A 14,485-nucleotide genomic window follows, 5' to 3' on the forward strand; every position below is an offset into this window, starting at 1 on the left:
GTGTTTCGGCCACTGAGGCTCCCCTTTCGGTCAATAAACTGTAAAACACCTGGGGGAAAAAAATGCAATAAAGCATGGGGACACTTTATCCTATACTGCCATCATGTTACTTGACTGTTATGTATTTTAATGGACGAACAATCTGCCTATTTCCCATGCGTGTTTATCATTGTTATGTAAGCCACAGTGGTTTTACTTGCATGACTTTGGAGCGCTTTTAAATTCAGGAAAATTGAATGTTAAGTGTTGTACTAATTTTCTATAACATGATACCAACTTTTCTGTGTACTTTTACGATGATTATTTCAACTGCAATCACTTTCCCCTCATATTGTTGGTGGGGTTTCTATTCTGTTAAATTCACTGGAATAAAATACAATTGTCACTGGTCGTCTGCTCATAATTGACCCACAACCACTTTTCACATGATGAAGTCGTTTATTGTGCTTATGAGTACAGCCCGTCATGACTGTAAATCTTTACAGTGGTACCCAGACTTAACGAGTTTAATTCATTCCTTGACCATGCTGATAAATCAACTTTTGCGCCAGCCATTAAAAAATATGTATATGCAAAGAAGTAAACTTAACATTTTTCGTATGTAAAAACATACGGCACTAATACTACCAATAGAATGTAAAAGGGGAAACATTCCACTCATACAACCCCAATCTTTTGAATTGATCCTTTTCACCACCTGCAGTTTAGAGATAATTTTCATGTCCTTGGCTGGTGTTATAGGCGTCATTAAGTCTTAGGAACTTCGGCTTTAGTATAATCAGAGGCAGGTAGCAATGCATTATATTTACTCCCCAAGTAGCATTTTGGATCAATTGTATTGGTCAGAGTACAACGCCCCATACTTTTACTCTTTCTGTAGTATTTACAGTTGAAGCCAAAGTCTATATACTGCGCAAAAACATTTGATTTTTTTTTCTCACTGAAGTCAAATCAGACTAAACTGGTCCTATTACAGGTCAGTCAGGATCACCCAAATTATTTAATTTTGTTTAATGCCACAACAATAAGAGGATTTCTTCGAAAATTGAAAGAAATTGTAGAGGCATATCCTTGGGTGCAATTTCCAGATGCTTGAAGGCATCAGTTCTAGGTGTTCAAATAATTATATGCAAGTATAAACATCATGGGAATGTCCAGCCATCATACCACACAGGAAGGAGATGTGCTGTGTGCCAGAGATTGTGTTTTGGTCCGAAATATCCGAATCAACCCCAGAGCAAACGCCAAACACTTTGTGAAGATGCTTGATGAAGCTGGTAACAAGGTGTGAATGTCCACAGTGAAACAAGTCCTGCACCGACATGGAATGATCGGCAACTCACCGAGAATGAAGCAATTACTCCTAAAGAAACATAAAAAGGCCAGATCACAGTTTGCCAAAACACACCAAGGCAAAGATCTTTACTTCTGGAGACATGTCCCGACGTCTGATGAAACTAAAGTGGAGCTGTATGGTTTTAATGACCAACGTTGCATCTGGAGGAAAAAGGGGTAAGCTGGGGTGCTGAAAATATCCACACACTAACCCCCCAGTTTGAAAACCGCTGGCTTAGATGACGATTCTACAATGGTTTACCAGCTAGCCGACACAAGACTCACATGACCTCATACGTCTCTTTTGGCCTTCACTTCCGCATCCGCATAAGCATTAGAAACACCAGCTCGGCTAATCTACGTACCTACGTGGTGGCCATGTTGGAAAGCTTGTCATTCCCAAAGAAGCCAACGATTTAAATTTCTGACAATAAAAACAGGTTTCATGCTTTGGACTATTTGCCTGCCACTGTCTCTCCAAACATACATTATATATAGATATATTACCTCACTTCTAAAAGTGAAAAAAAGGTTGCAGTTAGTTTCAGTTCTTTTTGTTGTTGATTTGGCTGTGCATATTACAGCACATCAGCCCTATTTTATGGTCATTTGGAAGCTGAAAAAATTGGGGTACATGCTAATTTGTTCACAGAACTGCGCCTACTGCATTCACATTTAATTCAAATTTGTTGTATTTTATTTGACATTCATAATATAAATCAGAAGTTCCTCACAATTCACTTTTTTCTGAATACTGAAATGTTTTTTAGGAATATGAATTTTTACTTTTACTTTCATAATCTTACTTTCAAGTCACCGCACTCTCTACCCAGTTCAGCTTGTACCCACGTCCTGCCCGAAGATAGTTGGGATGGGATCCAGCATATCATACAGTGCTTTGTGAAAGTATTTGGCCCCCTTAAACTTTTCAACCTTTCGCCACATTTCAGGCTTCAAACATAAAGAGATAAAATTATAATGGTTTTTCAAGAATCAACAAGTGGGACATAGTCGTGAAGTGGAACGAAATTTATTGGATATTTTAAACTTTTTTTAAATAAAAACCTGAAAACTGAGGCGTGCAAGATTATTCGCCCCCCCTTGCATTAATACTTTATAGCGCCACCTTTTGCTGCATTTACAGCTGCAAGTCACTTGGGCTACGTCTCGATCAGTTTTGCACATCAAGAGACTGAAATTCCAGCCCATTCTTCCTTGTAATACAACTCGAACTCAGTGAGGTAGGATGGAGAGCGTTTGTGAACAGCAGTCTTCAACTCTGCCCACAGATTCTCGATTGGATCCAGGTCTAAACTTTGACTTGGCCATTCTAAAACCTGGATATGTTTATTTGTGAACCATTCCATTGTAGATTTGGCTTTATGTTTTGGATCAATGTCCTGTTTGAAAATAAATCTCCATCCCAGTCTCAGGTCTTTTGCAGACTCCAACAGGTTTTCTTCCAGAATGGTCTTGTTTTTGGCTCCATTCATCTTCCCATCCATTTTAATCATCTTTCCTGTCCTTGCTGAAGAAAAGCAGTCCCAAACCATGACTCTGCCTCCACCATGTTTTACAGTGGGAGTGTGTTCAGAGTGATGAGCAGTGCTGATTTTACGCTAAACATATCGTTTTGCATTGTGGCCAAAAGTTACATTTTGGTTTCATCTGACCAGAGCACCTTTTTCCACATGTTTGGTGTGTCTCCCAGGTGGCTTGTGGCTTTAAACAAAACTTTTTATGGATATCTTTGCGAAAGGGCTTTCTTCTTGCCACTCTTCCATAAAGGCCACATTTGTGGAGTGTACCACTGATTGTTGTTGTATGGAGAGACTCTCCCACCTCAGCTGTTCATCTCTATAGTTCATCGAAAGTGATCATGGGCCTCTTGGCTGCATCTCTGATCAGTCTTCTCTTTGTTCGAGGTGAAAGTTTAGAGAGATGGCCGGGTCTTGGTAAATTTGCAGTGGTCTGATAATCCTGCCATTTCAATATGATTGCTTGCACAGTGCTGGTTGAGATGTTTAAAGCTTGGGAAATCTTTTTGAATCCAAATGTGGCTTTAAACTTCTCCACAACAGTATCTCGGACCTACCTGGTGTGTTCCTTGGTCTTCATGATGCTCTCTGCACTACCTGGTGTGTTCCTTGGTCTTCATGATGCTCTCTGGACTTTAAACAGAACCCTGAGACTATCACAGAGCTTGTGCATTTATACAGAGACTCGATTACACACAAGTGGATTCTAGTGATCATCATCAGTCAACATTGGATCATTCAGAGATCCTCACTGAACTTCTGGAGTGAGTTTGCTGCACTGAAAGTAAAGGGGCCGAATAATATTACAAGCCCCACTTTTCAGTTTTTTTTTTTTTTTTTAAAGTATAAACTATCCAATAAATTTCATTCCAGTTCACGATTGCGTCGCACTTGACTCTTGACAAAAAATTAAAATTTGATATCTTTGTTTGAAACCGGGCGGCACATTGGATCAGCTGGTACAGCGTTGGCCTCACACTTCTGAGGTCCCGGGTTCAATCCTGGACCCACCTATGTGGAGTTTGCATGTTCTCCCCGTGTCTGTGTGGGTTTCCTCCGGGCACTCCGGTTTCCTCCCACTTTCCAAAAACATGGAACATTAATTGGACACTCTAAATTACACCTAGGTGTGATGGTGAGTGTGGCTGTTTGTCTCAATGTGCCCTGCGATTGACTGGCAACCAGTTCAGCGTGTACCCCGCCTCCTGCCCGTGGTCAGGTGGGAGAGGCTCCAGCACTCCCCGTGACCCTCATGAGGATAAGCGGTGAAGAAAATTGATGGATGGATGGATGCTTGAAGCCTGAAGTGTTGCGAAAGGTTGAAAAGTTCAAGGGGGCTGAATACTTTCACAAGGCACTGTACATGAGATGGATGGGTGAATGGATGAATATGGCAGTTAAATACATTGAAAAACAAGTCAGCAGTTATAATGTGCAAAATTCAGTTTAATATTGAAATAAACCCGTGATAGCATTCTTTTGAAAATATAATATAATATGATAAATAAATGTCTTCAGTGTACAACAGTACAGTACAATAAAGTATGGTGGCCTGGAAGCACAAAACAAATTGGGAACGAATATAACAGGAAAAAAATAATATGAAACTCATCCATCTTTCAGGAAACAAATTAACGAAAGATGAAACATTTTAACAGAAAAAGAACATCAAAAAAACCCCTACAAAAAGACAAAAATTACTCATTTCACAGATATACATGGAAATCCCATGGCCTTTCTCTCCAAAACCCACCCCGCTTCAAGGTGATTGGCTCCTTCATTGAAGGAACGGTAGAATACGCTCATGGAACGTGATATCCAGCCTAAATACTGACTGTATATTTGGACGCCCATGAACAGCGAGAAATAAAATATGATGAGTGAACGTGAACCTCAAGGATAGATCATTAATGGAATTGAGGAAGCACTTAAATTATATTGTTTTATATATTTGTGTTTTCTGAAATGTTAGCATATTTCGTGCTTTGTTTTTGTGTTGTCTGAAATGTTAAAGTGTTTCATGTTTTGTTTTGTGGTTCCTGAAATGTTAGTGTTTCACAATTAACTATCGTTTTGCATTTCCAGGCTACCATATCTCTATTTTGTAAACTCAACAGGAGGTGCCAATGACTACTTCCCACATGGTCTCATCACCATGGCTATCTTCCCAACAGACGTTTGGTGAAGCCATCATTGCCTGTCTGTGCGTCTTTGAGGTCTTGTAACATTTTGAGGAACAATTCGTATGAAAAGAAAGTGAACCCGGTGGACAAGGCGGCCTTGATGAGGCTCGGAGAGAGGCCTTTAAAGAAGCCTCGCATGCCCTCCTCTTTGGTAATCTGCGCAATGCAGTCCACTAACCCCTGGTAGTGGCGGACCTACAAACATAGTAGGGGAAAATGGGACTTTTAAATGGCTGGACAAACAAAGATAATGAATACTTTATAGACTTACATGTCTAAACATTTTCTTACTGTAAATATCTGATGCTGAAAGTGTTACAAGACTACCATATTGTTGCTATTTTAACTAGCCTGTCCATAGTGTTTTGCATTATGTGTTAGCATTAAAATATCAAGATTTTGGAACAAAAACTTGTTCACTATTTGCCAAACACCTGATTATTGTGACGTTCACTACCACCACAATCAGCGCTTGTAATTTTACATTTTTGCTCGCAAGTCAAGAAAAAAAGAAATAAATGGGCTGGTGACTCATATCTCGAAAAACGCACAGGTTGAGTCAACAGTAGTCCAATTTACCAATGTAGTTTAATTAGATTTTCATTTTTTGAAGACCAAATTATTCAACTAGCTCTTTATTTTTTAAAAAAATTCCATCGACTTGTTTCAGGTACTTCTGTTCAGTTACACCTTTATTTGTGTGACATTTTAGTTATTTCATACGGCTTTTGTTTATTTTCAATTATTTTTTTATATACAGTGGTAACTTTGCTTACGAACATGTCTGGTAACGAAAAATTCAGGTTACAAAACGCCACCTCGGGAAACATATTGTCTCTAGTTATGAAGGTGATTCATACAGATATGAAAGGAAAAAGTAGGCGCTGGATTCCCCAAATTCCACCAAATGTAAACATCCTCTATCTTGGTTTGTGTGGCACGATAAGTGTTGCTCTCCCACTGGCTATTGCTGTAACATCTTCCTGGCATCCCATTGGCTAGGAAGGATGTCAATCTTTACCCATGATGATTTTTGATTCCCTTGGACATTCGACTGTCACCGAATCACGCTAGTGCTGTCACACACTATCAGAAGCTTACACATGCTGGAGAAGTATAACTTTTTCGTTTGTGTTTTTTGCAAGTTTATTCATCTTTCTTTACCATGGGCCCCAAGAAACTTTAGTGGAATTAAGTTGTGTGCATGCGTATGTTCGTACGTATGTTTTCTCTCGGCTGTCAATGTTTGCCTCCTCCTCTGTCCACCACGATGCCTTTTGCTTGTCACTCACCGTTCTCTTCGCATAGTCGTGCAACATCAAAAGTAAATGAACATAATGTTTTTAGTGTTCTTTACATTATGTACTTTTAATGCTTATTTTTGGTTGGGGGGTAGGTGTTTGGAGGTCTTGGAACAGATTACTGTAATTTCTCGAGTATAATGCATCCCGAAGTATAATGCGCACCCCCAAAATTGACCTAAAAAAAAAAAAAAAAAAAAAATCTGGAAAACCCTTCTACCAATGTACTATGCGCACCACCAATTTGCTGATACCCATATGCTCGGAATATTAGGAATGATCTGTATTTATATTTGTTTGGTTTGTATTTGTATTGTTTTAAAAAAAAATGTTCATACAACAATTATTAATCATTGTGCATGTGCTGATGAAGCTGTAATATCTCGGGACGGGCCACAGGACACGCTTGTCACGGTCCCTGCAATTGTCAGAACAGAATCCCTCAACCAACTAAAATAATTGCTCAATGATGGCACATTTTAATACTGTTGATAACACATATTACAGTCTTAAAAATATAAACTATTTCACACTGTTTATGAAACAATGCATTAAATATTTGTGCATAAAACGTTTGTGGATAGAGCAGTTTATCCACTATATTACACATCCTTGCCCAAGCCTTCAAAAGAAGCATCTGACTCATCTCCAATCCGAAAAAGAGCCATACCAGTTCGTGCATCGCTGTGGAACTCATCAATGATGACTTGAAACATTTTTTTTTAATCCCAAGAGTTTGGGTCACGCAGCGGACCCTCTCCCCCTCCATTCGGCTACTATCTGTAGCATCTTTCACTATGGCGTCAGGTGGCTATCAAAACAGCATGAGCTCAAACTATGTAGAAACAAGCCTAATGGGCACATTTTTAAAAAAGTGAGCATTTCAATTGTGTGCGCTCTCCCGTTTTTTTTTATGTCCCCATGAGGCTCGTATTTCGGAGTTAGAGCTCACGTTATTTTGATACCCACCTGAAGCCAATGAGACGAGCTATCGCTGTTTTGGACTGCGGCGCGGCTTCCGAGTTGGCGGCATCATTGGCACGAGTGATGACACATTTCTTTTAAATGCAGCTGCACAACTAGCCGTTGTAGTCGACATTTTTTGTCTGAGTTTAAGTTTAAACAAACTCACCGGCAGTCGTTTCTGATCTTTAGTCCAGTAGCAACAAGCATGCTACGCTAACGAGCGTAAAATGCAAACTCCCGAGGAGCTCAAAGAACTCTGGCTTGGGGCGCACATTACCGTAATATATATAAATGTGTAACATAAGACATTGAATATCATATCAAAATGTATATGTATACATTTTTTTACTACTCTATGTACCTGTATAGAACTATACAATGATTGTATTTTTTATCCATACCTAAATATAATGCGCTCTAAGTTTTTGAAAATATTTTTGGAAGCATTTGCGTATTATTTTTGAGAAATTACAGTACGCTATTTACATGTAAAATGCGCTTCTTGTGAAAAATTCACGTTATGAAACGACATCCAGAACGGATTAATTTTGTAAGCAGAGGTACCAATGTATTTAAGTGATTTAAGTTAAAAAAAAAAACTGACAATTTTGGAGTAAATGCATAGTATACTCCCAGCTCTCTCAAATTAGGCTAATTTCAGCAACACTAGAAAATAGAGGGAACAGAGCATTTAAAATCAAAAAGAAAAAAATAAGCAGCTCACCTGTCCAAAGTGGACTCTGGCCTCCTCAAAGCCTCCAACTTGCAATCTCTTCTTCAAGAGATCAAATGGATATGTGATTGATTTGCTTATCATTCCGGCTCCACTGCCACACACTAGACTGCGTAGGTTTTCTTCAACACAAAATAAAAACAAACAAAACACATCTGCACATCTGAATAGAATAAAAATGGCACCACCTCTACCTCAATTTGGGCCAGGAAAACCCCTGCTTACACTGAGAGTCTCCTGTGAACTGCACTGACCTCCCGATTTCTCAGCAGAAGGAGGCGGCACCAGCATCTTTTTGAAGACATTGTAGAAGAAGAACTGCAGTCCGGCGTAAGGAAACACGGCAACAAGCGTCGGAGAGAGGCCACGGTAGAATGTCAGTGCACCCTCTGAGCGCCACATCGTACGCACGCCGTGCGTTAGGTTCCTGTACAACTGTAAACATGCACACAAAATAAGCTTATGTAAGTTTATATCATAACGTATACATTTGAATATTTATGAACAAATAAATCAAACAAGAACCTCAACTCTAATTAATGCCATACTTTAATGCAGCATTCACGAATTCATTCATTCTTCAGTTTAGGAGATTCATTGAGATAAAAGTAGAGATTTTCCGCCATCTTATGGGATCTTGTGGTCATCAGGAGTTTCACTGAAACAAAAGAACTGTTGTCGTACCATCTTGTGGCATACTGGTGCCAAGGAATAATGTTGACATGAGTCGAGGAGCATCATATAAACAAAGTAGTGATTTTTCACCATTTTATAATTCTTGCATTTTATGGCATTGTGGAACAATATTTGACAAAATTTGTTGAAGCGAGTTGAGAGGCTTCATTTAATAAAAAGTTGAGCTTTATTTTGATGAGTAGCTTTTTGCTGCAATATTGTGGCATCTTGGTGCAAAGGAACTACAGTTGAATCGTCAAGTTTACATACATTGCAAAAAGATGAAGTGGGAGGTCAACATCAACTTCATCCTCAAAAAGCAGATGATGTACTAAAACAAGACTACTAGTACTTTCTGCAGCTTCTGAGGAAGCACGGCCTGCCACAAGAATTTTTGAGGCAGTTTTACACTGCAGTGATCGAATCAGTCCTGTGCTCATCATTCACAGTCTAGTTTGGTTCTACCACAAAAAAGGACCAACTCCAACTGCAAAAGAGGATCAAAATTGCTTTAAATAAATAAATAAATCGGCAGTGACCCCACTCTGCACTACTTGCATAGCTCTTGTTTACCAATACTGGCCACTCATGTATTTGAGTAGTATATGCACTATTTGTACAATTGTACATCAGACTATTGTTGTAATAGTAATTTCAAACTATTCTAAATTGTTAGAGGACTGATGATTCTGAATGATTACTATATTCTTTAAGTTCACTTTTACTGTTTTATCATTGGAATATTCTTGAGAAAGTTTTTTAAATTTGTATTATTTTTCGTCAAATTAAGACTTTCATGTGGCAATATTCTACATTTTCTATAATACTTGCCCTCAACAGTCTCCTCTTAGTACATTAAAGGAAAGCCGGCGTGATCCATTACAGACCCAGATGCAATAGGTGAAAATTTGAAATCATTTGTTTTTTGGATCGCTTTATACCGCCCAGACACTTTCAACACATTCAAACAAAAAAAAGTGTGTTTTTATTAAATCTAAAGTGAGTTTTATGCATGTGGACGGGTCGAGTGGATCTGGAAGTTGACTGAAAGATACGACATGATTGAGTGTTGTCGACATTTCTCACCTTGGGTTCGCCCTGAGCGGCAAAGCGCGTCCTGAGCGTGTCCAGAGGTTGACACACCACCGTGGCCGAGCAGGCGGCCAAGCCTCCGCACAGGAAGTGCACTCCTGACGTCTGGCTGTCGAACGACGTCATTTCGTGGACCACCTTGGTCAGACACTCGAATGTAGCAAACTAGAACCGAAAAAGTACATTTCTAAACATTATTTTTGACCCCCAAAAAATAATTAAACATACAGTAAGTTTATTTGCACCCCTTCTTTATCATAGATTTTTGCTTTTTCAAAGTATACAGTAAAGTCTGAATTGAGAGTTGAGCACCTTTAGCGTGGAATACCTCATTAGGATCATTGCATAATTTCCCAAATATTTTACAATTTGTTTTCATTTTACCAGTTTTCAAAAAATTTGTTACAATATCAGTTTAAAAAAAATACCAATATGCTTGCAACAACATGTTTTTTCTGCTTTTCCAAACACATTAAAACATGACTTGGGCAATTATGCTGTTTTGTAAGCTCTGTTTCTATGTGTTGCTACTCTGTTTAAGTAGCAGTTCTTTGAAGAGATACAGTGAAGAAAATGAGTATTTGAACATGGAGTGGTCTGAATTTTTCATCATAGGTGCAAGTCCAATGTGAGAGAGATAATCTAAAAATCCAGAAATCCCAATATATGATTTTTTTATTTATTTGTGTGATACAGCTGCAAATAAGTGTTTGAACACCTGAGAAAACCATTATTAATATTTGGTACACTAGCCTTTCTTTGCAATTACATAGGTCAAACGTTTCCTGCAGTTGTTCCCCAGGTTTGCACACACTGCAGGAGGGATTTTGGCCCACTCCTCCACACAGATCTTCTCTAGATCAGACAGGTTTCTGCGCTGTCACTGAGAAATACAGAGTTTCAGCTCCCTCCAAAGATTTTCTATTGGGTTTAGGTCTGGAGACTGGCAAGGCCAGGCCTGAGCCTTTATATGCTTCTTACAGAGCCACTCCTTGGTTTTCCTGGCTGTGTGCTTCGGGTCATTGTCATGTTGAAAGACCGAGCCATGACACATCTTCAATGCTCTGACTGAAGGAAAGAGGTTGAAAAATCTCACAATACATGGCCGCGGTCATTCTCTCCTTAATACAGTCGTCCTGTCCCATGTGCAGAAAGACACCCCCAAAGCATGATGCCACCACCCCATGCTTCACAGTAGGGATGATGTTCTTGGGATGGAACTCATCATTGTGCTGGTTTAAGCAGGGGAACCTTCCGTGCCATGCGTGATTTCAAACTATGACGTCTTAGTGTATTACCAAGAGTCACCTTGGAAACGTTGGTCCCAGCTCTATTCAGGTCATTGACCAAGTCCTGTCGTGTAGTCCTGGGCTGATTCCTCACCTTTCTAAGGATCATTGAGACCCCACGAGATGACATGCACCTACGATAAAAATTTCAGACCAATCCATGATTTCTAAGTGGGAGAACTTGCAATATAACAGGGTGCTCAAATACTTATTTTCTTCACTGTAGAATAACCAAAACATTAATGCACAGTTTAGCTAGCCAGTCCATGGTGTCCATGCATACATTAAATGTTAGCATAAAAATAGATGAGTTTATATGGTTTGGTTTCACATTTTCATGTGTAAATATACAATGTTTGATTCTCTTTTGTTTCATCTTAAAGTTCGACAGTTAACGTTTAGTTGGAGTAACAACTGCAAGCTTCACCATTTATTTGGAGAACTCTATGATCAAGTGAGTTTTTTTGTTTTGGAATACCTTAAAAAGTGTTCTCCATGTGAGTTTATTAGTTTAATTATTAGTTTATTAGTTGTAATTTTGTATTTTCGTGTTTGTTTTAGTCTACTGTATTGAAAAAAATGAGGTCTATATCGTATATTTGTATCTATCACAAATGATTGTGGAATGTATTTCCTGTGATATTCAGCCGTTCATCATACCTGCACTGCTCCATAGCAAATGGAGAGCAGCTGTGCGGGTACGTGACCCTTCCAAAAAGCAGCGAGGCCCTCTTCAGCATGAATGCAACGTGCTGCCTGAAATAAGCCCCAATACTTCCCTCCTGGCCTTGCAGAGGACAGACTCTCAATTTGTAGCTGCAAGTAAACACATTATATTGTTTAATGACTGCCCAAAATTGCCCGAAGGTGTGAATGTGCATGTCAATGGCCATTTGTTGATATGTGCCATGCAATTAATTGACAACCAGTCCAGTGTGTGGTCCACTGGGATAGACTCCAGCTCCCAGCGACTGCAATGAGGACAAGCACTTCAAAAAATGGATACATGAAAATGTAACAACTCCACAGCCCACTACCTGGAATCGGATTTTAATAACGTCCAAAGGGCTGATGAGGGCTCGGGTGACCATCCCGGCAGCCGACCCGGCCAGGGCTGCGTCTTGGGCACTGAGCGGTACCCCCTGTGCCCTGGGGTCATAGCCCACCATGTCACCAAGCCCACAGTTACCTGTGAAGACGGACAAACAGACTATGTACTGCATAACATTCTTGTTTGATACTGCATACAGTTAATTCGCGCTTCTTATTCATTGAAGCGGGGGACTTAGAAAAAGGTGGTACTACTTAGACAAACTGAATCTCACACCTGTAATTTGAGAAGAATGTAAACAGAGGGCATTTTGTAGGACTTAGGCTAAAAGCTAAGCTAACAACAAGAGGAATTTGCAAGGACGAATACGGTGATAATCATCGGTATAGTAAATCACTTACTCGGTTAAATTTGTCAACCTTTAGAAATTACGTCTTAAATCCTCGACGAAAACATGCAACAACATACACGAACTGGTTCAACGAATGCGGCTTCCGCTTTGAGTGTTGTAACGACTTCTGGGCGATGACGTCAGTCTTCTTCTTGTTTCAATACTGTTGAAATGTAATGAAAACACGCAGTACTGTCACTAAGGGATTGATTGTGAAACAACATCAAATGTTTCAAGCTGTAATATTGAAATTAATCTCACAATAACAAACATCATTATGACATTTGTGCCTAGTAAAACAAAATTGAACGTGCATTATTTAAAAGTAGGAATTATTTTGGTTATTCAGTTTATTTATTTATTTATGCCGGGATGAAGGGCAAAATTTATAAAACCGTGGTGAGGCCGGCCATGAGGTTCGGATATGAGACGGTGGCCCTGAAGAAACAATGGGAAGCAGAACTTGAAGTAGCAGAGATGAAGATGGTGAGGTTCTCGCTTGGTGTGAACAGGTTGGATTGGATTAGAAATGAGCTCATTAGCGGGACAGCCAAACTTAGATGTTTTGGAGACAAGGTGAGAGTGAGTATATTGGTAGAAGGGTGCTGAGGATGGAGTTGCTAGGTAAAAGAGCGAGAGGAAGACCAAAGAAAAGGTTGATGGATGTCGTGAGGGAGGACATGAGGACACTGGGTTTGAGAGAGGAGGATACATGAGATAGGCTTAAATGGAAAAAGATGACACACTGTGGTGACCCCTAACAGGACAAGCCAAAAGAAAAAGAAGAAGAAGATTAGATTAGTTTATTTTACATATGTAATATCAGTACCAGTAGGGGTACGATGTTGATTTGGGGAGGTCTTGATTGAATTTTTTTTTTTTAATCTTAAATGTGTGTTTTTGAAAAAACACCTACCAACCCCATTCTGACAATTTCACCTGCATGGAGCAGGAGTAACTGGGTAAGACATTTAATAGAATCGATCCATTTTGAAGACTGGTCAGTTGCAGGGCACATATAAACACTGTCACTGAGTGGGTACTGAACTTATGGTGCCTGTAACAAAGTCAGGCAAGTGTACCACTACACCATCAGTGACCCACGTGTAATTGTAGGGAAGCTTTTATGTGTAGAAATACATTTTTATGCTTAAAAATATGTTTACTCCACATATTCACCTGCAGAGAGTACCAGAGGTCCACTGGCTTCCTCCTTATGTCCATTCTTAATCCTTGTCATCACACTGCTTTTAGTCAGTCCTGTATTGTGAACCTTCTTACATGTTGAAGCATCATCTAATATTCACTGTGAAGCTCCTGGCTGCTTACATTAAGATGAATGAGGTTGTAAAGGAAGTTTTATGTACGGCTTCACATGAAAAGGAGCGCAGCTCAGTCACCAACACATACAGTATATTGCCCGAAGTATTCGTTCACTTCCTCACATGGGTGTGCACCAGTGCACAAACCAAGGCCCATAAGGACATGAATGACAGAATCTGGTGTGGATGAATTTTACTGACCTGCACAGTCCTGACTTCAAGCCCTTACAACATTTTTGGGATAAACTGGAGCGCGGACTAAGAGTCAGGCCTTCTCGTCCAACTTCAGCATGTGACCTCACAGATGTCCTTCTAAGAAGAATGGTAAAAAATGACCATAAACACACTTGACACACACATAACCCTTGTGGACAGCCTTCCCAGAAGAGTTGATGCTGTTATAGCTGCAAAGGGTGCACTGACGTCATACTTATTCAACCTCATTGATTAGAAATGGGATGTCACTTAAATTCATATGTGAATCAATATACTATAATTGTGTATAATATATTTACAATAATATAGTGTATAATAATGACAAAAATAATCATTTGCCCACCTATAGCATATTGAACTGTAGGAATCAGGAAGGATGAGATTATATATACC

The 14,485-nt window shown here is 39.5% G+C and overlaps 1 protein-coding gene across 2 annotated transcripts; it reads right to left on the reverse strand.

The window, feature by feature from the left end:
• Positions 1–4,823: 4,823 nt before the first annotated feature.
• Positions 4,824–13,786, reverse strand: slc25a19 (solute carrier family 25 member 19). Of its 2 annotated transcripts, none has more exons than XM_061846435.1 (8): positions 13,734–13,786; positions 12,565–12,717; positions 12,150–12,301; positions 11,773–11,928; positions 9,818–9,988; positions 8,311–8,491; positions 8,048–8,178; positions 4,824–5,251 (listed from the first exon to the last, which is right to left on the reverse strand). In XM_061846435.1, the coding sequence occupies exons 3-8, from the start codon at positions 12,279–12,281 to the stop codon at positions 5,033–5,035; spliced, it is 990 nt and encodes a 329-aa protein (XP_061702419.1). In that variant the 5' UTR covers positions 12,282–12,301; positions 12,565–12,717; positions 13,734–13,786; the 3' UTR covers positions 4,824–5,032. The 2 variants fall into 2 exon arrangements, with proteins under 2 accessions (XP_061702419.1, XP_061702420.1); XM_061846436.1 differs by having other exon boundaries at positions 12,632–12,717; positions 13,734–13,751.
• Between the last annotated feature and the right edge of the window lie 699 nt (positions 13,787–14,485).

The sequence above is a fragment of the Syngnathoides biaculeatus genome, chromosome 16, assembly GCF_019802595.1.
Source record: "Syngnathoides biaculeatus isolate LvHL_M chromosome 16, ASM1980259v1, whole genome shotgun sequence".
In the NCBI taxonomy this organism is placed as follows: domain Eukaryota; kingdom Metazoa; phylum Chordata; class Actinopteri; order Syngnathiformes; family Syngnathidae; genus Syngnathoides; species Syngnathoides biaculeatus.